The 24,891-nt window shown below is 47.6% G+C and overlaps 2 protein-coding genes across 8 annotated transcripts in view; both read left to right on the top strand.

Moving 5' to 3' along the window:
• The window catches only part of fam102aa (family with sequence similarity 102 member Aa), a 33,799-nt gene extending 20,164 nt beyond the window's left edge, over nucleotides 1–13,635 (top strand). Inside the window, exons 2-12 of one of the 2 annotated variants that reach the window (XM_048994421.1) lie at nucleotides 82–177; nucleotides 3,176–3,296; nucleotides 4,466–4,495; nucleotides 6,472–6,588; nucleotides 6,824–6,870; nucleotides 7,583–7,740; nucleotides 8,352–8,456; nucleotides 8,611–8,806; nucleotides 9,053–9,174; nucleotides 9,368–9,437; nucleotides 9,979–13,635. In XM_048994421.1, coding sequence (XP_048850378.1) covers nucleotides 82–177; nucleotides 3,176–3,296; nucleotides 4,466–4,495; nucleotides 6,472–6,588; nucleotides 6,824–6,870; nucleotides 7,583–7,740; nucleotides 8,352–8,456; nucleotides 8,611–8,806; nucleotides 9,053–9,174; nucleotides 9,368–9,437; nucleotides 9,979–10,024 — 1,108 coding nt within the window. In that variant the 3' untranslated portion in view covers nucleotides 10,025–13,635. The remainder of the gene's footprint in view (nucleotides 1–81; nucleotides 178–3,175; nucleotides 3,297–4,465; nucleotides 4,496–6,471; nucleotides 6,589–6,823; nucleotides 6,871–7,582; nucleotides 7,741–8,351; nucleotides 8,457–8,610; nucleotides 8,807–9,052; nucleotides 9,175–9,367; nucleotides 9,438–9,978) is intronic. The other variant, XM_048994430.1, reaches the window with a different exon arrangement.
• A 1,630-nt stretch (nucleotides 13,636–15,265) lies between these two features.
• LOC125719558 (phosphatidylinositol 4-phosphate 5-kinase-like protein 1) lies at nucleotides 15,266–24,252 on the top strand. 6 transcript variants are annotated; one of them, XM_048994453.1, is made up of 10 exons: nucleotides 15,266–15,500; nucleotides 16,116–16,280; nucleotides 17,478–17,528; nucleotides 18,878–19,032; nucleotides 19,634–19,758; nucleotides 20,199–20,233; nucleotides 20,324–20,379; nucleotides 20,476–20,588; nucleotides 21,012–21,168; nucleotides 22,662–24,252. In XM_048994453.1, exons 1-10 carry the CDS (start codon nucleotides 15,486–15,488, stop codon nucleotides 23,098–23,100), a joined length of 1,311 nt encoding a protein of 436 aa, XP_048850410.1. In that variant the 5' UTR covers nucleotides 15,266–15,485; the 3' UTR covers nucleotides 23,101–24,252. The 6 variants fall into 6 exon arrangements, with proteins under 6 accessions (XP_048850410.1, XP_048850401.1, XP_048850421.1 ...); XM_048994444.1 differs by having other exon boundaries at nucleotides 16,113–16,280; XM_048994464.1 differs by lacking the exon at nucleotides 16,116–16,280.
• Nucleotides 24,253–24,891: the final 639 nt, after the last annotated feature.

The raw sequence follows: 24,891 nt of genomic DNA, 5'->3' as shown, positions 1-24,891 counted from the left end.
CCGGAGACATGCCAAAGCTACTCTCTTAGTACAGTACTGAGAATGTCCTCTATTCTAAACATTTATGTATGCTGGTTGTAGCTGGTGCCTGAATGGCTCCTGTCAGGGTGAGAGAGGATCCATGGAGCAACTGGCGGTTAAGGGCCTCGCTCAGGGGTCCCGCTCAAGGGCCCAATGGTAAAATCAGTCAGCCGACCCTGGGATTTGAACAAGCAGCCTTCCGACCACATGCACAGAGTCCAAACCCACTGAGGCGGTACAGCGTCCGGCTTAGTGTTCCAGCAGCACGTCTCTAATCACGTGTAAGCGATTAAGGTCCTGCTGTGTTCCAGCCCACGCGTGCGCTCTGTCCCGTCCACGCGTGCTCTCTGTCCCGTCCACACGTGCGCTCTGTCCCGTCCACAGCGTGCTCTCTGTCCCGTCCACACATGCGCTCTGTCCCATCCACACGTGCTCTCTGTCCCGTCCACACGTGCGCTCTGTCCCATCCACACGTGCTCTCTGTCCCGTCCACACGTGCGCTCTGTCCCGTCCACGCGTGCTCTCTGTCCCGTCCACACGTGCGCTCTGTCCCGTCCACGCGTGCTCTCTGTCCCGTCCACACGTGCGCTCTGTCCCGTCCACGCGTGCTCTCTGTCCCGTCCACACATGCGCTCTGTCCCATCCACACGTGCTCTCTGTCCCGTCCACGCGTGCTCTCTGTCCTGTCCACGCGTGCTCTCTGTCCCGTCCACACAAGTGCTCTGTCCCGTCCACGCGTGCTCTCTGTCCCGTCCACACATGCGCTCTGTCCCGTCCACGCGTGCTCTCTGTCCCATCCACACGTGCTCTCTGTCCCGTCCACACGTGCTCTCTGTCCCGTCCACGCGTGCTCTCTGTCCCGTCCACGCGTGCTCTCTGTCCCGTCCACGCGTGCTCTCTGTCCCGTCCACACATGTGCTCTGTCCCGTCCACGCGTGCTCTCTGTCCCGTCCACACATGTGCTCTGTCCCGTCCACACATGTGCTCTCTGTCCCGTCCACGCGTGCTCTCTGTCCCGTCCACGCGTGCTCTCTGTCCCGTCCACACATGTGCTCTGTCTCGTCCACGCGTGCTCTGTCCCGTCCACACGTGCTCTCTGTCCCGTCCACACATGTGCTCTCTGTCCCGTCCACACATGTGCTCTCTGTCCCGTCCACGCGTGCTCTCTGTCCCGTCCACGCGTGCTCTCTGTCCCGTCCACACGTGCTCTGTCCCGTCCACGCGTGCTCTCTGTCCCGTCCACACATATGCTCTCTGTCCCGTCCACACGTGCTCTCTGTCCCGTCCACACATGTGCTCTCTGTCCCGTCCACGCGTGCTCTCTGTCCCGTCCACGCGTGCTCTCTGTCCCGTCCACGCGTACTCTCTGTCCCGTCCACGCGTGCTCTCTGTCTCGTCCACGCGTGCTCTCTGTCCCGTCCACGCGTGCTCTCTGTCCCGTCCACACATGTGCTCTCTGTCCCGTCCACGCGTGCTCTCTGTCCCGTCCACGCGTGCTCTCTGTCCCGTCCACGCGTGCGCTCTGGATGCCCCGTGCGCCTCCTCTTACTTGCTCCCCGGTGAAGCATCTCTGATGTCACTGGCAGCCCCGCCGATGTCACCGACTAGCTCTTCGTAAGACTCGGCGATGGAATGTTCATACAAAAATCTCACAGCGGTTACTGTTATCTGTGATGGGTTTTCTTAGCGATGGCTCTCAGCCTGTGGGTCGCAAATAACTGGGAGGGGTCACAAGATGTTCCAAATATGTGATCTATGAGAGCTATAGTATGTAACATGATTAGTATGGAATGTGTGCCTTGCACCAGAGGGACATACTGTCCCCTGCAGGGTACCCTGTGCTGCATGGGACAGTCCATATGTCCCGCCCCCCACCCCAGAGATGGATTCTGGGTGGATATTACATAATATTATGTTCTATAGACCAAAAACACCACAGAGATTCACTCATTAGCACGATAACTCAAAAATATTCAACGGATCGTTTTCAGGCTTTGCCCACGCATGGTGTTGGTGAAGCTCTGCAGCTGATCAGATTTTGAGAGAAATCGCATGAAAATGGAAGCAGCGCCGCATGGTGGCGGCGCATGGAAAGACGGACAGATCTGGTCCTAATTACATTCAGACACAAAGTCACACAAAGTCGGGCTTCTAATGCATATTTTTTGGGGGGAGGTGGAGAAAGTGTGTTGGGGGGGGGTAGAGATTGTAGGGGGGTTGGAGGGATAACAGGGCCATCCAGGGAATATATTGTCGTTGCCCCCCCTGTCGGTCTGCCATGTCTCTGTTGATCAATAAAATTCCATTCCATTGTAAGCTGATGTTCATGCCCCCCTCCCATGTATATCTTCCTGAAGAAAATACAGAAACTATTATGCCTGGAACCCATGTAAGAAGACATGGGAGTGAAATGAAATGAATGAAAAGCCTTTTAAAACGGCAAACCAACAAGTGGGAGATTTTAGGTTTAGATTTATTCTGGAGGAGGTGAAAAGGCTTTTAGACTTTAAGGCTGCTCTGCATAACTGCCTCCTAAGCTAAACAGTTATCTTTACACACTTTAAATAGACTACCCCCCTCCCCCCACCCGCATATTCCTGTGCTCTGCCGCATTTTGCCTGTGTCTGTGTTAACAAACACTGCCAGCAGGTTGGCATTCACGGTCTCCATGGCAACAGAGCATGCTGGGAAGGTCACCTGTATAATTGGCTGTTTATCTAGAGTGTTCACCCAGGGTTGCTGTAGCAGTGCTGGTGCCTGGGTCAAATGTCCAACAGCGAGCCCCTTCTGAGACTCTTAGGAGCCGGCCTGTGTCGTTAAACATTTACTCCGGGAAAGGACGAGCAGGAAATGACACCCCCTTCTCCAGTACTCCCCTGTGCTCAGCTGAGGTGCTGCTCTGTGTCTGCTGATACAAACAGGGGCTGCAATGGTGTATTTGTGGGCCTTGGTAGCTGTTGTTGAGCTGGTCTGTGGCTTAGTAGTTTGGGACACTGTGCCTGTAATCAGAAGGTTGCTGGTTCAAATCCTGAAGACAGCAGGGTGATTTCCCTGATCTGACCCTGTTCTTTAAAAACATGTATTGCTTTGGATAAAGATCAGTCAATATAAATACATTTGAATGATCATGACTATGCTTTTACTCTCCTTGTAGGAAGGAGGTCCAGGAGAATTGCGTTCACTGGCAGAACAAGTTCTCCTTCACCTGCAAGATGAGCGCCAACCCCACCACCGGGATGCTGGACTCCTGCGTGTGCCGGGTGTCTGTCCGCAAGGTGAGCCTCTCACCAGAATTTTCTGGCATTTTAAATATAGCTACTTTTTTTTTTAACCATACTGTTCCTTGACGGCACATAGAGCAGCCTTTAGTAGGATGTGGTCACAACGCCGGTGGTGTTAGTGTCCTGGACGGATACCGATAACCAGCTAACCTCTCAGTTCCACAGAGCTGTAGCGAGACTGATGTCGGTGACGTTACACATTAAGATCCTGTGAATGTGTTTGGCGAGCACATCATGCAACGCTGAGATGTCAGCCAAGCAGCGCCGACTTGGGGGACGGTAGCGATTCTCTAAGTGGCGAATTAGCGATGAAATCCCTCGTCCTTTACTCCGGGAAAAAGGCGAACCGTCCAGTGCAGTCGTCAACGTTATTTCACTAGTCATGTCTTTAGCAGTAACCTTGAATATTAACCGAAGTCTAAATATTGCCTGGCATATTTGGCCAAGACTGACACATCAGACCGACGTCTTGATTTTTAACATCAGCTGATATACTGCCTTGTACCCGTTGCCTCCTGGATCGGCTCCGGACCGGACCTCCCGGAACCCTGAATAGGATAAGCGGTTACAGAAAATGGATGGATGGATGGATGGATCAGCTGATATCAGTTCCGATATGTTGCCCAATACATTGTGCGTCTCTAGCGATAATCCAGCCCCAGGAACTCTCCGTGCTGGTTTGCCGTCTCCTGCCAGGGGCTGTACGTGCCTTTCACTGGTCCTCCGTTGCCTGGCAAAAGGCTTTTACCGCTAAGCCGTGACGAGGGACTTGGCAGCCCTACATTCCTGGCTGGTTCCCGGTATTCTGATTCAGGCTGTTGTTGTGTCGCTGCCTCCGCTCCACCCTGCCTGTTATCTCGCTGCCTTTACATGGTGGGCTTGTTTTTCTGTGTGCAGCTCGTTATGCCTGATGAGACCTTTTGACATTGGACTGGAGTGGGTTGGAGCATTCTGCACCCATCTGCCCTTTTCCATACTACCTCTGCAGCTCGTTATGCCTGATGAGCCCTTGTGGCATGTGACTGGAGTGGGTTGGAACATTCCGTACCCATCTGCCTTCTCCAGTACCTATGTGTGCGGCTCGTTATGCCTGATGATGGCTTGTGACTGGCGTGGGCTGGAGCGTTTTGCACTCATCTGGTCCTTTCCTGTTTTCCTTGCAGGAACTCAAAGGAGGAAAGACATTTTCAAAAGTAAGCACTGACGCCCCCCCCCCCTCGCCGTGACCCCCCACTCCCTTCCCCACCACCACTGCACTCCGTGAGATATACACACTCCACCCATGTGGAGCCTGTCAGAGGTTGTCTTCAGGTCTCTCAGACACTAGGATTCAAAGTGCGGGGGGGGGGGGTTATATAATAGATAATAGAGTGGAGCTGTCAGGAAGTGAGGACCCCTCCCTTTTTGTCTCAGCAAATGTGTGTTTCCATTTTTCAGTGCCTCCTCAAGCCTCCACATCATTCACTCGAGTATTTATGTCTGGTGGTAGGAGAGGAGCTGTAGGCAGAGCTCAAAGCCGCAGAAAATCCTTTATGTCCTGATGCGGTTGGGTTCCTGCTCAAAATCATTAGCAACTTTCCTCATACCCAGGGGCTTCAGGCCTGGTTATGGAGGCTGTGTGAAAGAGCCCGATCTTTGCCCTTTTAGCCGAGAAGGGAGCAGAATGATGTCGCTTCCTTGAGCGAGATGTCTCATCTAAAATACTTTAGCGAAAATGTCGACTTCTAAGTATAAGATCATTAATCTACAAAAAGATTGACAATAAGGCTGACAATAAAAGAAAAAGATTCATCAACCCATAAAGATTTTACTCAGGTAGCCATGAACGTGTTCCTCAGCCAGCCAGGGTTATGCACTTTCGCTCTGTCGCTTGTTCTTGACCTTTGTGAACCCTTGCTAACCCAGAATGCTCTTGGGCTGCCTGTGCGGTCTGCACGCAGGTCATAATGTGAGGTTACGCCATGATGACGATGTCATGAGGTTGAGATCAGTAGGTCAGGAATGAAACAGCTGCCTAGTGTTCTTAGCAGATTTAGGGGAACTGGTAGGTAAAGCCTAAATCGAGCTTGGGATCCTCGAAAGAACAGGGAATCCTGGGATATGTAGTTACTTCTGGAATCTTAAGATCTTAGAGGAGCTCTAAGGAATAACAGGTGATGGTCATCATCGCCACTTTCCGACACTGAGGCACGTCGAAGACACTGGCTGCTCCTGATGCAGTGACATGCAGTGGATGGCTGGCTTCGAGCTTGATGATAGATGTTGTTCAGCTTGTAGCTGGGTCTGAGAACCTGGCATGGATCCACACCCTGGTAAATTTTTATCTCTGGAACATCTTCTGTGTCCTCATTAATCTCACATTCCTTTGTTTTATAAGCTGTGGATGTCCTGTGGACTCTGCAGTCACTGGGATCGCTGGACAGCGGTGATATTTCGTGTAGCATTTTACCCGAGGATGAACTTTATGTGGACAACAGGAAGCTGTCAGGATGCAATTCGCCGGTCACCGACCCCCCCCCCCCCCCCCCCATCCATGGCTCCCACCTTCTTGTTTTTCCTGCTGCTAGCCAGGTCACGGGCCCACGCGTTCCGTCGAGTCAGCGTGACCCGGCGGACCGTGAAGAGGGGTCCTGGCGCCAGCTCCGGACACAGTGGCGACACTGTCACTGGAAAGGTCCAGAATCCAGCTTGGCAGAATCACAGCGCTCCCTGATTTTTTATTTTTTGTCTTGTTTTGATGGACCTCCCCTCTCCGCACTCAGACATACCCGTATGTCTCCTGTCCAGGCAGTAGACTGGTGATACGCTACCTTCCTTGACCCCCCCTGTAGTCACCATGTGTCCTAGTGTGTGCATGTACTCGTGATTCCTTGGGTATCTCCGGATCCAAAGCTCTCATCCCTGACGGCTGTAACTAGGAAAGTTAGCAGGAGGCTGGACCGGGCGAGAGGGGTCATAGTTCACCACTGAGGGCTCCACCGTGACACGACTGCATGTCGCATCTCAACCTGACACTCTCTATATCCTCTTTTCTCCTCCCCCACGTTTTCCTTTCCATCTTTTTATCATCCCCTTCTCTTTTCCCTTCCTTGTTCCCACCATCCTTCCATCTCTCGCCTTCTTCCCTCTCTTATTCTCCCCATTCGCTCTCTTCTATTCCCCCCCCCAGCTCGGTTTTGCTGACCTCAACATGGCGGAGTTCGCGGGTTCGGGCTCCACAGTGCGTTGCTGCTTGCTGGAGGGCTATGACACCAAGAACACCCGGCAGGACAACTCCATCCTCAAGGTACAGCGCCCCCTGTCTCTCAAGCATGGCATCACAGCCAGGGTCCTGTGACACACACTGGGCCAGATGAGAACAGACCAGCTCTTGTGTGTCAGGCCATCAGTGGAGGTCTCTAGCCCCATTGGGTTTTGGGTGTATGTTCCCATCTTGACATGACAGACACGTCTCCCCCAAAAGGACCTGGGTTTGTCCACACGCCTGAGAGTAATATTTTGCTTGTGTTCCCTTTACACAGGTCACCATTGGGATGACGCTCATGTCCGGAGATCCCTGCTTTAAAACGTATGCCTGCTCCACCTGTGCCTATCAATTTCTTGCTGTTTCATAAATACAGCTTTGCATTGGATTACATGGTGAACATAGCAGAGACATGTGCATAGCAGTAGCTTTTACAAAGGATTAGCATCAGGGTTCTCAACTTCGCTCATCTGGCTGGAGTGAGATTTTCAATTCGAGTCAAGTCTGCACACACATGCACACGCATTACATGTATGTAACAGTATTATTACCTTGTAAATAGTCTGTAGGGTTTGCAGTCCAACACTTTTGACGTAGCCAATTTTATGTTTAAATAATGATTTGCTGTAAGATTTCTTGCGTGAGTGCGAGTCTGAAAGTGTGAGTGGGTAGCATGTATGTGTAGCATGTGTATAGCGGTAGCATGCATGTAGCCCTCACATGTGTATAACGGTAGCATGCATGTCGCCCACGCATGTGTATAGCGGTAGCATTCATGTCGCCCACGCATGTGTATAGCGGTAGCATTCATGTCGCCCACGCATGTGTATAGCGGTAGCATTCATGTCGCCCACGCATGTGTATAGCGGTAGCATGCACGTCGCCCTCGCATGTGTATAGCGGTAGCATGCATGTAGCCCTCGCATGTGTATAGCGGTAGCCATAGTATGTTTGTAGCTGTTACTTCTCACATTGAGAACATGTTTGAGTAGGGGCTGGTACTCTCTGTATCACTGATCATGTCCCCTCTACACAGGCCCCCCAGCTCTGCAAAGTCAATCTCTGCTCCAGGACAGGACCACTCCCTGCAGCTGGACTGCAAGGGGGAGGGCACAGTGGCCACGCCCACACTCCCCACGACTGGCACGGCTTCCGCCCGGGCGCTGAAGTCCAGGCCCTCCATGATGAGCGCTGGTAAGGGTTGGTCTTTGGTGGAGTTCCTGCGACAGTGTGTGACCGTGGTAGTTCACCTGGTTAGTCCTTACGCTGGATATCTGAGAGTTTGGCTTTCCAGGCTACTGATTCTTTTGTCAGGTCTTGAACTAGATGAAGCCATTTGAGTTCAGTAACTCCTACATTAAAGTAACACACTGTTATTGTTACAGCTGTTATAGGTAACAACTTATAACAAGTTTTTGATACTTTATATAGGCAACGGTCAATACACTACTAAAAATTTCTGTGTAGACTGTGAATGAGAATAGAAACTCCACCTTAGTACTAGAATGTTCCCTGTATAATAAATGTTTTAATTGTTTACTATCACTTAGCCAGTTAAGAACCCTGTGCAAGAGTGTGCACCTGGTAACAATAGAAATAAAATATACAGAATGGAGCGACGTGTAAGTGTTCACACTCAGACCAAAATCTCACAGGTAAGCAAACTTTCCCTAAAGGACAGGGAAGGCCTGGTGGAGAAATGATGCTGTAAAGATTCGCGGTGATGTGTGTGCTAAAGCCGAAGTGGGCCGCTCGCGGGAATCACGCGCGCTGGCCGTTGGGCCCTGCTCTCCTTACCGATCCAGGTCTGCCCGAGGAGCCCGACCAGAACCTGTCCAGCCCGGATGAGGTGTTCCACACGGGCCACTCTCGCAACTCCAGCTACGCCAGTCAGCAGAGCAAGATATCAGGTGGGAAGAGCCTCGCCTCACTCCCCTCTGTCCTGGGTCATTTACATGTGGGAAAGCTGGGAATCAGCAAAGCACTGGTCCTCCTGTCGACACTTTCCGCTGTAACGCACTTCGCGGAGCATTCGCTCATCGCCGTGGTTACGGCCCTCCTCAGGTTACAGCACGGAGCACTCCCATTCGTCTAGCCTGTCGGACCTCACGCACCGGAGGAATACCTCTACCGGCAGCAGTGCCTCGGGCGGCCTCGGTGTCACTGTGGAGGGTCCCGTTGAGGGTGACAGGGAACCGGGCCGTGGGGAGAGACCCCCCCGACCTCCTCGGCCCACGCTACCCCCTGGCCGACTCTCAAGGTAAGGACACCCCCGCATAAGAATTCAGCTTCATTTAGCTGTGATGTTTCCTGATAGGGGACAGTTTGGAACAGTTTGTAATAAATGGTCACCTGTAGCAGCTTGGAGTCTGTCTTTTATCACTCTGCTGGACAATCAGCATCGCAGTCGTTATAAAATTCACCGATTCATTTAGGGAACAAGTGTAAGTGTGAGTGTAAAGCCTTCCGTTTGATTCGTTGTGTTTCTTTCTTCATATTTTGACAGGCGGAAGAAGGACTCTGTGGAGAGTCACCCAACCTGGGTGGACGACACCCGCATCGACGCCGATGACATCGTGGAGAAGATTGTCCAGAGCCAGAACTTTGCCGACATCAGCAACAGCGAAGGTGCTGCAGGAAGCGCAGTCTGCTGTGCCCGCATGCCTCTGTGCCCGCATGCCTCTGTGCCCGTTCGCTGCCATGCCCGCATGCCGCCCTGCCCGCATGCCTCTGTGCCCGTTCGCTGCCGTCGTTACTCATGTTACAGACACCTGTGTCTCACATAGACTGAAGCTTTGTGTTTCTCTCTTCCTCAACACAGACAGCAACCTAAGGCTCTTTGTCAGCAGAGACGGGACCACAGCCCTGAGCGGGACCCACCTGGGCACCAGGTGGGGGCTTCAATGGCTGCTTGCTTATGAGTGTCACTGCCTTCCTCTGACAGCTGTTTGTATATATAATGTCTGTACGTGGCCATCTGGACACAACAGAGGCTAAGGGGTGCCTCTGGTGCCACCTAGTGGCCAACTAAGTGAACAGTTTAGGGAATCGTCCCCAGTCACTCTTCTTTGCAGTTCGGTCAGCTGTAATTTCCAGTGCTCTCTCTCTTCCTGGGTGGAGCCCTGACACTGCGAGCAGGGGGCGGCATTTTGACTTCGCCCTGCATGACTGTCTGTAATTTGCTTACTGACTTTCCTGAGTTGCAAATGATGATGGTATGTAATTTATAACTGGGGCAGGTAAATATATCCTGAGCAGGAAAAAAGCTTAGAGGAAATGCAGCATAAGGGCCCATGTAGGCGCCTCATGACGTTTATCTCGAATCTGTGAGGTTTGTTTTTACACACACTGCTGATATGTTTCCTGTTTGTTGACGGCTGTGGGGATGTCTCACTTACTCTCTCTCTCTCTCTCTCTCTCCCTCCCTCCCAGGGTTTCTGCTGGTGTCTTTGAGCCAGTGGTGATTGAGAGTCATTAGGATTCAGACTGCTTGGATGTGTCTGTGTGTCTAAGTGTGTATCTGTGTGTGTGTGTGTGTGTGTGTGTGTGTGAGCAAGCAGGGGGCGACAGTGCACCCTCATTACCTCTCTGTGCATGCCGAGTGTGTCGCTGTGAAAACAACCCCCCCAGGATGGAGGACTCCCTAACGCCCCCACAGCTGTGGCTGTCTGTAGTGTGAACACCTGCCTTTTCCTCCTTTGAGCGTTTCCTAACTTTCAAAGTGAATAAATACGTGCAAATGGCTTCCCCCCAACTGGAAACAGCCCCCCCCGCAGGAAAAGCAGGGGGGACGGTCACCCCATGGGACCTCCAAACATTCCAAGTGGCTGCTAAGGGATCCCCCAGCTCGTGCTCCTCGCTCTGGGAACCGGATCGCCTACTGAGAAGCTCCCATCATCGCTATGACCGAGGTCTCAGCTCCCAAAAGCCGGGCCGCTTAGGGCTGAGGTCAAACAGAATGTCTTTGTAATGCATGTGGAGCAGCGGCCCAGCTTTCTGGGTGTAGTTAGGGATGTTGACCACTAGATGGAGACTGGACAAATAAGGAAACCCAGCAGCCTGTTACTGTGACGTCGCCTGTTTATTTACCGTGTGGCTGGTTCCTGTGTGGATCCTGTTTGTCTCACCTGTGATACCACGTGGTATTTAAGGGCCTCAGCTGGTCTGGAGGCACTGAGAGGAACAGAAACAAACTGTTTCCTGTTTTTTTTTCCTGTTTCAAGTTGATGTGGGGGATCAGATGGGGGGGGGGGGGAGGGGACAGCTGTAGGTTCTTCACAGGTCTTGTGCCCATGTGATGAGACCATGACCTTTGACCCTGCATGATTATTCAGTGTATGACAGATGGGCATCTGGGGAATTCAGGCCCACACTGGATGCTGATGGTCACTCTGTCCCCCCTGCCCACCCACTGCACCTGATCCCAGACCTGTAACACTACAGCCAGGAGCCAGGCCACCGTACAGACGTTCACTGTTTCTGAGTTTTTCGGAAATTCAAGGTGAAGGGCATGTTCCGCCTTACTGATTGCCAAACTGTATAAACCCCCCCCATGTTTTTTCATTTGGGGTTGATTGGAGGTCCGTTTAGGCCAGAGGGACCTGCAAATAGGTATCTGGCCTAGCTGATCCATAGTGACTTCAGCTCAGCCTGGGTCACAGTGTCACTGTACTTCGACATGCTGGGATGCACATCCTTTCCCAGTAAATTAAGGTCATTGGCGGTCCTGGTATCTTGGTTAAAACTGCACACCCCCAGTAAGACGCCCCACTACAGTCAGAGCCATAAGGTCGTCAGCTCGGTGGTCCTCTAGTGACCTCGGAGTGAAGGTTCCTGAGATGCTGCTCCACAGCTGCTCTGAGCTGATCTGCTTGAGGTATGGAACGGTCACCCAGGTGTCCCGACACTGGTTTCTGCACTTCCCCGTCTTCTCTGAGTAGTATGAAAGACAGCCATTGGTTTGAGCAGTATGAAAGACAGCCATTGGTTTGAGCAGTATGAAAGACAGCCATTGGTTTGAGCAGTATCAAAGACAGCCATTGGTTTGAGCAGTATCAAAGACAGCCATTGGTTTGAGCAGTATCAAAGACAGCCATTGGCCGGAATATGGCCCTGTCTCATGGACACGTTGGACAGACACTGAAGCTTCAGGTGACGTGGACGCTGTGACACTGTAATACTGTGTTTGGACGCTGTGACACTGTAATACTGTGTTTGGACGCTGTGACACTGTAATACTGTGTTCGGCACTGTTTCATTTAGCTTGTGAAGCATTCATGCTTTTGATGCAGAGGGTGGAATGATATTCGCCATATTAGTTAGTTTCGAATAAAGAATAATTCCTTTTTTCCTTGTCTCCCCAAAACCAGCAGGCTGGTTCTTATGTTTTGATATTATATAGACATCGGAGGAATGCAACCTTATAAAAGCGGGCAAAACAGAGAAGAGAAAAATGTATGGATCAGTATCGAAGAGTATTCTTTGATTATGATTTCGGTTAGTCATAGTAGGAAGCCTGATTTGTTGTAAGAGCTGTTTTTTTTGTACTTTATTCCTACTTCTGTATGTTGTTTTTTTCCATTTCCGCTCCGTTGTGACTGGCCGAACATGTAGGTTTTAGGATGTTGTATTTTGGGTCACGCTGTGGCCGTTCGGTGTTGTGTCGCCTCAAGTTTGCCATTAAGAGTAGTTGTGTGTCCCGTAATAAGACATATTTATTTTCACAATAAGGGGTGTAACCAGGAAATGAATGAGCACACATCAGTGAAAGGCATACAGCAAGCACCTGGCAAGAGGTGATTTACTGCTGTTTCACAGCGATCATCGCCGATTATGGGAGACTGCCTTGAGTAAATTTGCGTAATTAAATCTGCTTTTTTGAATACCATATGGGACACAAATTTTTACAGAAGAGTGCTGATAGATTGCAGTTAAAATGAGTCCCGCATTTTGTAAATTTGGGGATTTCTTTCTGAAAATGAAAACCAAGACAATAATAGCTATTCTCTTCACGTTACGTGTTGTGAAGCAAAACAGATATTGCTTTGAATTCTCGAAAGGCCTACATGATATGACGTTTGTCACAACTGCACCTCAGCGACGGCAACTCATTTTCTTGAGGTTCCGATTTCAGTTTCTCCTCTTCATTAATAGGGCTGTTTAAATCTATGCACAGAAGTCTAAAAACGATTATATGCTTTCCTGTTCCCACTTTACCAGTGTTAAGCTATCAAATGCGTACTGAAAGATTTCTATAATTTTCTTAATTAAATGAAGCTATATAATGGATTACTTTGAAAGAAATAATTAGATGGTTCTATTTTTTATGGTTCTTCAAAATATTTTTGTTTCATTTTTATAACTAAAAAACCTAAAGTAAATGGCTTCTTAAGAGTGTCCTTTTCCCCTGAGGGCCTGATTTCTCTCTTGCGCTTCAGTTTATCTTAAATCCACAGCACAGGTTAAATTACCACTAATTTGATATATCCAGAAAGGTATTTTTAAACGTGAAATTACCCCCTTCTTTACTGACAGCAAACCAGTGTCAAGGATGACATATGATAAGAACACAAGCTAAGTGTTTTGGCAATATTTCAAGGAACGGATGGGTGTGCTGTACATTGCCCTTCAGTGTACACTAATGTTAGTCATACAGTTACATATTAAAGTATTTTGGGATTCTGACTCATTCTGTCTGCTGGATTTTTAAGGGGTTGAATGACCCTGAAAATGCAAAATATATTAAAAAATAACTTAGCTTGTGTTTCTAAGAAGCCTTTTCTTTTGTTTACTACTGACTGTGCTGTGACACAGAAAAATGGCAGTAGTTTAATTTGTATTTATAACTAAAAGAAATGTGACAAGCTGTGGGGCGATTGGTGAGCTGGGGGAAAATCAGGCCGTGGGGCTAATTAGAGGCACGGAACTCTGTTACACGATTTACATTCTGTAGAGATTTGATTCACTTCAGCTTGAGCACTGTGATCTAACAAAAGAAAAGTATATTTCTACTCATCGTTTGATGTTTCTATTGTAGTATAAAAAGAATAAATGTCATATTTGGGAAGAATAAATGTGCTGGGAACCACATTTCCAAATGGGTTGTGTCTTTTTTTTTTACAACAGCTTTCTGACAAAATCAGTATTACAATCCATCCATCCATCCATTTTCCAAACCGCTTATCCTACTGGGTCGTGGGGGGTCCGGAGTCTATCCCGGAAGCAATGGGCACGAGGCAGGGGACAACCCAGGATGGGGGGGCCAGCCCATCGCAGGGCACACTCACACACCATTCACTCACACATGCACATCTATGGGCAATTTAGCAAGTCCAATTAGCCTCAGCATGTTTTTGGACTGTGGGGGGAAACCGGAGTCAGTATTAGAATCAAAATAAAAAAAAACTTTATTGATCCCACAGGGAAATCACTTATTGTACAATGGCAAAATAAGCCCAAATGTCAAGGTACTTATGGGTAAACATTTAAACTCTGCTACCCTATGGGGATACAGTATGTTACCGCTATAGTGGAAAACACCCTGCCTGTTACCCAGAATCCTTAGGAGGCCAGAGGCGCACAAAGCGTTACTGTACAGGCGAATGTTTAAGGATGCAGGAAATTATTGGAAATGTGCAACAACATTTACAGACAGGAGTCTCTGAGGGGCTTGGATTCCCGGGCAGACTGGGGGGGAATTTGAATACATAAAATTATAAAATAAAAGAACAGGATGGGGAGGGCCCATGGCCTGGAGAGATGAATTTCTGCTGTGACTTTCAGAGTACGGTCAGAATTTGGTGTAACAATATGAAAGCACTGATCCGTCCTGCCTTGTATCAACAAGTCAGGCTGGGGGTGGTGGTGTAATGCGGGGGGGGGGGGGGGGATATTTTCTTGTCACCCTTTGAGCCCCTTAGTACCAATTGAGCATCGTTTAAATGCCACAGCCTACCTGAGTTTTGCTGCTGACCATGTCCATCCCTTCATGACCACAGTGCACCCAGCTACTAAAGGCTACTTCCAGCAGGATAAGACACCATGTCACACAGCTCATACCACCTCGGACTGGTTTCTTGAACACGACCATGAGATCACTGCACTCAAATGGCCTCCACAGTCACCAGGTCCAGTCCCTTAGTCCAATAGAGCACCTGTGGGATGTGGTGGAACGGGACAGTCGCATCATGAAGGTGCAGCTGACAGATCTGTCATGAAGAACTCATCTATGTATGATTACCTACTGTGCTATTGCTTACCGTTTTCTTATTTAGCAGCTTCGGGAAGAAAGTAAGAACTACATTGCATAGACACTGCACATATGACGATCAATTGCTTGGATCCTGGAGCAGTTCCCCGCCTTGTACCCATAGGCACCAGATGCCCCCACCCTAAATAAGACAAAGTTTCACAATATGGATGTATGGGTCTTAAAGAACAGACCTTAAACACATTTAAGAAGTTTACGTAGTGATTTTTTAATCATACGAAATCATAGCTGGCATGTAAAGAGTAAGATTTCATGCTTTAGTACATCTTATGTTTCACAATTAATTAAGAAAAATATCATGAAAAATATTTAATAATGACTCGTATAAGCCGAATAACATATAGGCTTAAAAGTGCCACGTGTCCCGGCTTTATTTCACACTTAGGTAAGTTTGCGCACGTGTTGCCTTTAAAGACCCGGCTTTTCCATTTTTGATTTTGGAGAGTCAGCACCCCGCGCCGCGCTGTGTGCAGTAGCTTTGGTGCCCGTAGCCAAAGGTGCTGAGTGCGTACAGCCATTCATAACAGCGATCACAAGGGCCGCGTATTGCGCCGGCAGATGGGTCTTTATAGAGGCGCTTTTATTCTAGCGGAACGTGTTAAGTTGAGCCGGCCGGAACAGGGCGACGATTCACGTATCAAAGTAACCTGCGAATCTGAAGGCGTGAACAATGAGCCGCACCGAGGTACGTGCAGACGCGCTGTTACCCCTTTCATTCATTCTTTATGGAATTGATCCACCAGTAATGAATAATAAAATAACTAAAATGTGTAAGATCTTTAATAATAAGACCTCTGCCTTATTGCAACTTAAGAACTGGATTAATGTGCCATCAGAACTTTGCATTTATGTTTAACTTTTGTATTATAATTATGAGAATCGGATGTGTTATGTAAAATTAATTGATTAAAGTAATCCTGGCCTGCGTTTCCCGGTTAGGCCACACGGGGGATCTCCGTGATTGTGATCAGAGCTGAGCCAACAAACGGCAAAGGACTTGTGTCGTAAATATCACAAGTGCTGTTTCACGAAGAATACAAATTAATTGGTTTATTATTTAAGATTACATTGCTGACTCGCGAAACAATATATGAAACTTTTGAGCAACTTCTGGATGATTGCGTGCATGTGTTTGTATACCAGGTATACTCAGTGTGCAGTGCCTGGGTGTGTGTATGTTTGTATGATTCTGTTCAGGTGTGATGTGTGTGAGGGTTGTTCACGTACTGTACTTTTGCATGGCATTCACATCCGTGTATTGATGTAGACGTTTACAGCAGCAAGTGTGTCTGTCCAGCAGGACGGCAGACAGCGGTACGCACAGCTGTGGGTGGGGCTGAGGCAGCAGTGGAGGATGCTGGGATTGTTTGAGATTGACCCCCAGCACAAGTATTACAGCCTCACTTGCATGATGAAGGAGGGTCTGTCTGCTGCGGTGCAGGACGCCATCGACCGGCCGCCTCCAGTGAGCACAGCACCCTCCAGCCACACACACACACACACACACACACACACACACACACACACACACACTACAATCACATACACACTGGAGTTTTTGTGAAGATGAATGTTTTTACCGATTAAAAAAATAAATACCATCCAAACTGCGTACCCAGTACATGGACGCAGTGTTCTTATAAAACACAGGGCACACACACACGCATAAACACACATACATACATGCATGCACACAGACACACATACATACTTTCATGCATAAATACACACACACATACATACACACACACATACACAAGCACATGTAGAGTATACCTATCCTTATCCTTCTATGGGAAAAATGCTAACGCTAACTATGACAACCTTAACCCCCACCCTGCCCTAACCATAACGATAAGTAACCAAGCAAAATACAAGTGTTTTTGCATTTTTAGTTTTTTCATAGCAGTCACTGAGGGAGTTTTCCCTTATGGGGACCAGGAAACCAGTCACCATAAGGGGAAAAATGGATATTTATCACGTTATGGGGACATTGTGTAAGGATACATACATAAGGATAGGTATACCCGCTCGCATACACACACGCATACACACACACACATTGTCACGCCCAGCTCGTACGATCCTCGTGTGTGCCACGCCCCCTGATTATCCACGTGTGCTTCCCTGATCGTACCCAGCTGTGTCTAGTTATTTTGCTCCGTCTTGTGTATTTCAGTCCGCGTCTTGCCCTGGCTCCTTGTCTGTCATTGATGTTTGTGAGCGTCATTACCAGTGTTCCGTCTTGCCCGTCCTGCTCCAGAATAAATCCCCGTTTTTCCTCGATTCTGCCTGCCTGCCTGATTCCTGCTAGCTCGCCTGCACGCTTGATTGCCCGCTTTTATCGGCAATCGTGACACACATCATGGGTAATTTGATTAACCTGATTAATCAGAGGCAGCCTGTGGAAACTCAGGAAGACCATGCTGACTCCAGAAATGGGGAGGGGGAGGAATTCAAATACCCACATGGGGGGGTGAAGCCTGCTTTTTCAAAAATCATACTTTATTTAAAAAAAACCCTAGTTTGCTTGTTTTGTCCATTATGTCTGCTGCAAAATGACTTGCAAATGGCTATTGTAAGATGTCAAAAATACAAAAATCAATGTGTTTTATACTATAAATATATTATATCATATTATAAACCTTTTCCTCTCTCCTAGAATGAGCTGTCTGAAGACGATTTCAATATGGAGGTCACTCGAACACACCAGGTGCGATCAGAGTGTAGAGGAAGTTCAAGAGAAGATTATCGCTCGACTAAATTGAGTGTGTGAATCGCAGGGGCAGTGGACAGGATGTGGTGTAGGGTATGGTGGTTGCAGATAATCGGGTATGATTATTATTTTCCTACAGTGAACTGGCCACACTGGGGAGCTAAGGGGCATACAGCCCCCTCCTCTGTCCTTCCTTCTTTACAGAAAAATGCTCCAAAAATATAAATATTAAACGTGACTGTACTGTGCTGCATTGCTTAACGTTATCAGGCTTTATAACCTTTGCCAGTACTTTACATCCCAGACTAATGCAAAAAATTTACAGTTCAGGCTATAAACCGTATAGACCTACAGCAGAAAAGGAGCGTTACTTGTGAAGGGCTTCTGTGTGGGTTTCTATGAGGGTTTCTGTGAAGACTTTTGTGTGGGCTTTTGTGAGGGTTTCTGTGAGGGTTTCTGTGTGGGTTTCTGTGAGGACTTTTGTGTGGGTTTCTGTGAGGGTTTCTGTGAGTACTTTTGTGTGGGTTTCTGTGAGGCTTTCTGTGAGGGTTTCTGTGAGGACTTTTGTGTGGGTTTCTGTGAGGACTTTTGTGTGGGTTTCTGTGAGGGTTTCTGTGAAGACTTTTGTGTGGGCTTTTGTGAGGGTTTCTGTGAGAGTTTCTGTGTGGACTTTTGTGTGGGTTTCTGTGAGGACTTTTGTGTGGGTTTCTGTGAGGACTTTTGTGTGGGTTTCTGTGAGGGTTTCTGTGAAGACTTTTGTGTGGGCTTTTGTGAGGGTTTCTGTGAAGACTTTTGTGTGGGCTTTTGTGAGGGTTTCTGTGAGAGTTTCTGTGTGGACTTTTGTGTGGGTTTCTGTGAGGACTTTTGTGTGGGTTTCTGTGAAGACTTTTGTGTGGGCTTTTGTGAGGGTTTCTGTGTGGGTCGTCTCAGTCTGTGGTTGTTGATGTTAGCATTGATGAATGCTTAACCAGGGTTGTCAACTTTGGTCAGCTTGCTGGCATGAGATTTTCAGTTCAAGACATATCTGCACACACATTTACATGCGTTTAATTACCTGGTAATTAGTCTGTAAGCTTTGCAAACCACCCCAGCACTTTTAATGTAGGTAATTTTAGGTTTATAATTGAATAATATAGATTTGCCATGAGGTTTGTTGTGTGAGCGCGAAGTGTGAGTGTCACACCAGATGTGTGAGAGTTGGCAGCCCAGGCTTAGCACGTCCTTCTGAAGGCTTGTAGCATAGCATTAACATCTGAGGTTCTGTGGTGGGACACCATCTTAATCATCAGGCCACCTAGGCTGCTCCGTGTGACTGAAATGTAAGCATGTCCTGGGGGGGGGGGAAGGGCTTCCAGATGCAGACCTTTGTGGGGCCGGTGTTCTCCTGCCTGCGCCGTTCCCTGGGCATCGGCGAGAGGGAATTCCAGCAGGCCCTGTCTCCGCAGGGATGCTATCTGCAGTTCATCAGCAACTCCAAGAGCAAAGCCAAGTTCTTCCTCACGTGAGGGCCACCCCCCCCCCCCCCCAAACCTCATAACTTCATATTTCAGCCCTCAGTATTGTAGTAAAATGTGCCTTTTTAATTATCATTTTCGAGAAAGCAGAATCCCTGGAGTAATTGTTCAAGGGTCCAACAGTGAAATTACTTCATACAATCACAGGCACAGCCTCCTAACCTGCAAAGCAACACACTCTGACCCTGAGGTCATGACCTCAAAAGCTTCGCCCACCAGCTGGATTATGGGACCACTGGGGTCTTGACCCCTAACTGCTAGATCCTGCTCTCTCAGCTTGTCTTTGATTTTGGATAAATAAATGTAATGAGTTTTGATTTACTAAACAAAAGTGGACCTGTAAATATCAAAACTGTGCACTGGTCAGCAATGCATTGTCTTCATTTGTGTCACAGTTTCATCTTATTGCAGTGTCTTGCACACACATGCACCTTATGTCGTATGGTCCTGGAGGAACCCTGATTAGTTTCACTGTGGACTGCACCAACTGTATGTCATTAAAGTTACTATAAAAAGCCACTTTTTACATGACCTGGATGTTGAGGCTTCCTTAAAAATCTCCATAATTCCTGTGCTTCCTTTGCCAAGGAATGACAAGAGGTTCTTCCTAAAAACACAGAGCAAACAAGAAGTGAGGTTCCTCTTGTCGAACCTGAGGAACTACATGAAGCACCTTGAGAACTACCCCCACTCTGTGCTCGTGAGGTTCCTGGGTGAGAATCCGGTGGTGTGATACGGAGCCCTGCTTGCGACAGAATGATAAAAACTGTATATATCATGGACGTGTTTTAATAGGTTGTGGGAACAAGTTAATAAAATGTGCCCACAATTTAACTAAAACAAGGGAAGGAATTTGTTTAACGTGCCCACAGTCCAATACATCGTGAAATCGATTAGTACAATGTGACCACAATTTGTAATTCTTATCGTTGTGTCATGATCAAAGATCCTCAGTGTGACCCCTGACAACGACAGACGTCTCATTTTCCAAGCCAGTTGTATGGGGATCATATGCGGCTGTTGTTTTTGCGAAATAAGGTTGTTCTATATATTAAAAATAAATATGTTCACCTTGAACGTTACGTTACAGCATTATAGAAAAAACATTATAGATAATACTAATTCTGCAGTGTTTTTATTGTTTTTATTTTAGGTGTCCACAGAATTAAACTTCTCCATAAAAAGGAGGTAATGAAACTTTAAATCAGCAGAAAAGCAAACATCACTGACTTCATTTCGGCTGCTGCGGAGTTAAGTCTCTCCCTCGCCATGTTTCAGAAATACTTCGTGGTGATGCAGAGTGTTTTCCATCCCGGTGACAGGATTATTGCCAGGTGAGCTCAGTCCATCTGTATCGGTGTGTTCGACCTGCCCGGGCATGACTATAATTCATCAGTCTGGACTTCTGTTTTTTTGGGTCTGCATCCCAGGTATGATATAAAGGGCTGTGAGGTGAACAGATGGACAGACCCGGCGCTGGAGAAGAGTCAGCTGGTCATGGTGCTGAAGGACAAGAACTTTGAGGGAAACTTCATCAATCTTGGTAAGGAGGACTTTGACGTTTTCCCTGAATGTTTTCGGTTACCTTCAAACACATATGTACTTATTCATATGTGAGAGAACTGTGGGAAAGAATTAGAGCAGTATTTCCCAGCCCAGTCCCTGGGGATCCCCCTGCCAGTCCATGTTTTTGTCCCTCCCAGCTCCTGCAAATGTGGATTATCTGGAGGTCCCCAATGACCAGGTTGGGAAACACTGAATCAGAGGATTCATAAGGTGTTTGATCTTCAATGTGTGGACTGCAAGGATCACAAAGAATTAGACCACTTGACTAAATAATGTTTTTTTTTTGTATTCTGTGAGAACTATCAAAATGGTCTGTAGCTGGTAGGGATTTGAGTTACTGTTGTTGCGAGTGGAGTTTCTGTTCTGGCCGGTTTATCACGCTGGTGTTTGGCGTCCGCAGGCCACCAGAGCTCCTGGTTGGTCCGCCAGGTGGAGATCGACACGGCCTTCCTGCGGAGGATGAACGTCATGGACTACAGCCTGCTGCTGGCCTGCCAGCGGCTGCGGGCGGATGAGTGCGGGCGCTCCCTCGCCGTGATCGTCCAACGAGCCAAAAAGTACGTCTGCGAGCAGCGGCGTCTGAAAGCGCAGCGGTCTGCTTGTGCAGTGTTCCAGGTCACCTTCACATACACTAAGTTTTGGTTGCTATTTACAACTACATCAAATGAAAGTCACAAAAAAAAACATTTATTAACAATCTAATGGCATTATAACCATCACGTTCTCATCATCTGCTTCTGTTGCTGCCTTGTATTCCACAATAATTAACTAGAAGTCTTAGTAATGCCACACAAATACTTAATAATAGCTCAGTTACTACCAAAGTACAAATGTTCAACAAATATAATTGCTACTTCTGATAAAAGATGTGTCATGATTCATTAATGATGAATTAACATGAGATCAGTATGTAACTAAGACTTTATGGTTAATACATAAGGTATAACGTAATACTATATAATTTGTGCCCAGTCAAGTAAAGTGTTACTGATATCTTAATATTCACGTTAACAAGGGAAGGTAGGATTATGCTGGGTTGATGCATTGCCCCGTAGCAGGGATGGGAAACCTCGATCCTGGGGTGCCGGCATGTTCTCCATCCTACCTGGTCCCTGATGAGCCACAGCTGATCATCAGGTAGGATAGAAAACCTGCCGGATACCAGCACTGCAGGATCAGGGCTGCCCTCCCTTGGTCGAAAGCCTCACTGGTGAGTCAGAAATCGTTGTGGCTACAGTCGTTGCGGTGGTGGCTTAGTGGTTAGGGAAGCGCACTTGTAATTGAAAGATTGCTGGTTTGAATCCCAGACCAGCAAGGCACCGCTGAGGTACCCTGAGCAATGCACTGGTCCCCGGGCACTAAATTAGCTGCCCCCTACTATGTCACATATGGGTTAAATACAGAGAACACATTTTGTTGTTGTGTGCTGTGGTATGTCAACAATGACAATTAATCACTTTAAATGCTCTTATCAGTCTAGGGGTAAATAAGTCAATCCCAACCCTTTCAGTTACTGAATATTTATATTAGTTATATTAGTTTCTGCCTCTCATGGGCTCCTATAGTCCCAGTTAACAGTTAGGAAGTTAAATGTGTGAGATCAGGCAGGGATCGAAGTTGATAACTGTGGACCAGCGGTGCAATGGATAATATGGCCGACTGCCAATCAGAAGATGCTAAATTCAACTCCTGGCTGGCTGGGAAATCCTTTATTTTGGTGACGGTGTGTGGCTCGGTGGGTTAGGATGCCGCATCTGTGATTGGAAGGTCGCCAAACCCAGTTCTCGCCTGCGTGATTCCACTGTAGGACCCTTGAGCGAGGCCCTTAACCCCAGTTGCACCAGGGACTGTTGCTGGATTCAGAAAATGTATGTTGCTGGATGAAAGTTCCTGCTAAATAGATACAATGTAAAAAGGGTAACTACAAGACTGAGGTTGAGCTTCTGGTGTTACTGTAATCATTACTATTGATAGAGCCAGGCTTTGTCTTTTGGAAGCTAAGTAAAACTTTATCTTTATGTCTGTCCCTGTATTTCACTGGTCATTGCAGGTCGGTGAGCGCAGGGTCTAGTCCCTCCCCCACAGATCCCCCCACTGTCCCAGGTCCTGCCCCAGAGGACATCGGCACTGTGCTGGTACCAGAGATGAGCCCTGGGCACCTCTGCTGTGTCGCGGGAGGAGAGGAACACGTTCCACTAAAGGAGCTTCCGAAACAGCCAGTAGGGAACAGTGCTGACTCGGAACTGCAGGAGTTCTGGGTTCAGCACCGGCGCTTGCTGCCGGACTTTAAGAACCCGCTGCACGTCATCGACGGGCCAGAGCTACGCTACTTTGTGGGCATTGTCGACATCGTCACTGTCTACGACTTCTGGAGGAGACTGGGGTGCCTGTGGAAGTCCCTGCGCTACCCGGGCAAGACGTTCTGCACAGTCAGCCCCTCGGCATACTCACGCAGGCTCTGCCAGTGGGTGAGGGAGCACACCAAGTAGGGCTGGGATTAAGGCAGAGGAGCAGGGAGACCGTGACCAGGCCAATGGTGAAGGCAGAGGATCAGGGACATAGTGACAAGGATAATGGTGAAGGCAGAGGATCAGGGACATAGTGACAAGGATAATGGTGAAGGCAGAGGATCAGGGACATAGTGACAAGGATAATGGTGAAGGCAGAGGATCAGGGACATAGTGACAAGGATAATGGTGAAGGCAGAGGATCAGGGACATAGTGACAAGGATAATGGTGAAGGCAGAGGATCAGGGACATAGTGACAAGGATAATGGTGAAGGCAGAGGATCAGGGACATAGTGACAAGGATAATGGTGAAGGCAGAGGATCAGGGACATAGTGACAAGGATAATGGTGAAGGCAGAGGATCAGGGACATAGTGACAAGGATAAGGGAGCATTTTTAGGAGACCGTCTCCCTTCACACAGGGTTGTCATCAGGCTCTGATGAATTCCCAGCTGTAAAGTAAACAAATTCTTGGTTTTTGCTTTTATATTTCTAACCTAGCACAGTAATATTCTTATTAACCTTGGTCTGTGCTATGTAGCTTTTAGTCACACATCACAAAAGCTGAATGATCAGGTTTGCCTGCCCTGCAGTAGGCTTCCCTCCACCATCCTGACTAAATTAGCAGCTGCCGAAAGAAGGACGCTACAATGTGCTGCTATACTCTGCATTTCTGAGATAAAAACAATCCCTTACCATGTTTTGCCTTCCTTGTACCAATAATATACCGTACAGTGCATACCCTGTGGGTTAGCTAATAGCTACTCTTAGCTTGATTGGCCAAAATATATTTGGTAAAAAACTGTTTTATGCAAAGTGTTAGTAATATAGTGGTGGCCTCCAGGCAGTATAAAGCAGTTTTAGTACCCGGCCAATGCAGTGACCCTTTAAGAGGCTGTTGCTGGGGTCAGAGGCTTAGGCTGCTGTGCCTGTGATAAGAAGGTTGCTGGTTCTAATCCTGTCCTTGGTAGCATAGTTACATGTCCATGGGACCTTTGAGCAAGGCCCTTAACCCCCCTGAAATGCTCTATCAGAACCAGATAAATGTCTGACCCAGAATCCGGACCCCTAGCTTCACTCTCACTGGAGTGTATGATATATTACCTCACACGTCAGGTGGCATAAAGCTGAAATGCAGAAACATCTGGCCTGAATTTTCACAGTTTGAGTTACCTGTCTCACTACTAGTCCAGTGTATTTTTTTTTTAATCCATCCATCCATCCATCCATCATTATTCTAACCAATTCTCCTGGACAGGGTCACGGGGCATAGGGCTTATGTCGCATTAATTCTATCGACAGTCTCAGTCAAGCAAGTTAATTAAGAGTTCAAATTGACCCAGAACCAACAAAGTATATTGACCGGAACAGGATTGAGAAATCCCAACTTATTGAACTCCTTATAGCCCATTATTTAAGTTCTTTAACCATGTAACTTCATAAACTGTTATTTGCAGTTATGTTACAGCGTAAAAAGTTATGGGTGGATATGAATATCAAAACGGTAGTACATAGTAGTTAATGTCAGCAACGTGCGTATTTTAAAGAAATAAAAAAAGGACAATTATACATACGTGCTTGGATAATGTAAGAATTTATATTGTGCCATGAATGCCAGTTTTGTATGCTCGTTAAAAGATGCAACAGTACTTATAAAAATATAATTGCTGCATTTCTTCATGTTGATGAGAGTTGTGTTGCATTCTCCCGTTGGAATGATGATACACTAGGAACAACACAGGGCAAAATAAGCAGGTTTGCTTTTTAAAAAG

The sequence above is a fragment of the Brienomyrus brachyistius genome, chromosome 2 (genome assembly GCF_023856365.1).
Source record: "Brienomyrus brachyistius isolate T26 chromosome 2, BBRACH_0.4, whole genome shotgun sequence".
In the NCBI taxonomy this organism is placed as follows: domain Eukaryota; kingdom Metazoa; phylum Chordata; class Actinopteri; order Osteoglossiformes; family Mormyridae; genus Brienomyrus; species Brienomyrus brachyistius.
This window is presented reverse-complemented; position numbering and strand designations above follow the sequence as displayed.

Bases quoted from the DNA above. Each gene is read 5' to 3' on its own strand.
- LOC125719558 (XM_048994444.1), top strand. The intron at 16,281-17,477 runs GTGAGCACAGCA...CCTCTCTCCTAG, and splicing joins CCATCGACCGGCCGCCTCCA to AATGAGCTGTCTGAAGACGA. The intron at 17,529-18,877 runs GTGCGATCAGAG...GGGGGGGGGAAG, and splicing joins AGGTCACTCGAACACACCAG to GGCTTCCAGATGCAGACCTT.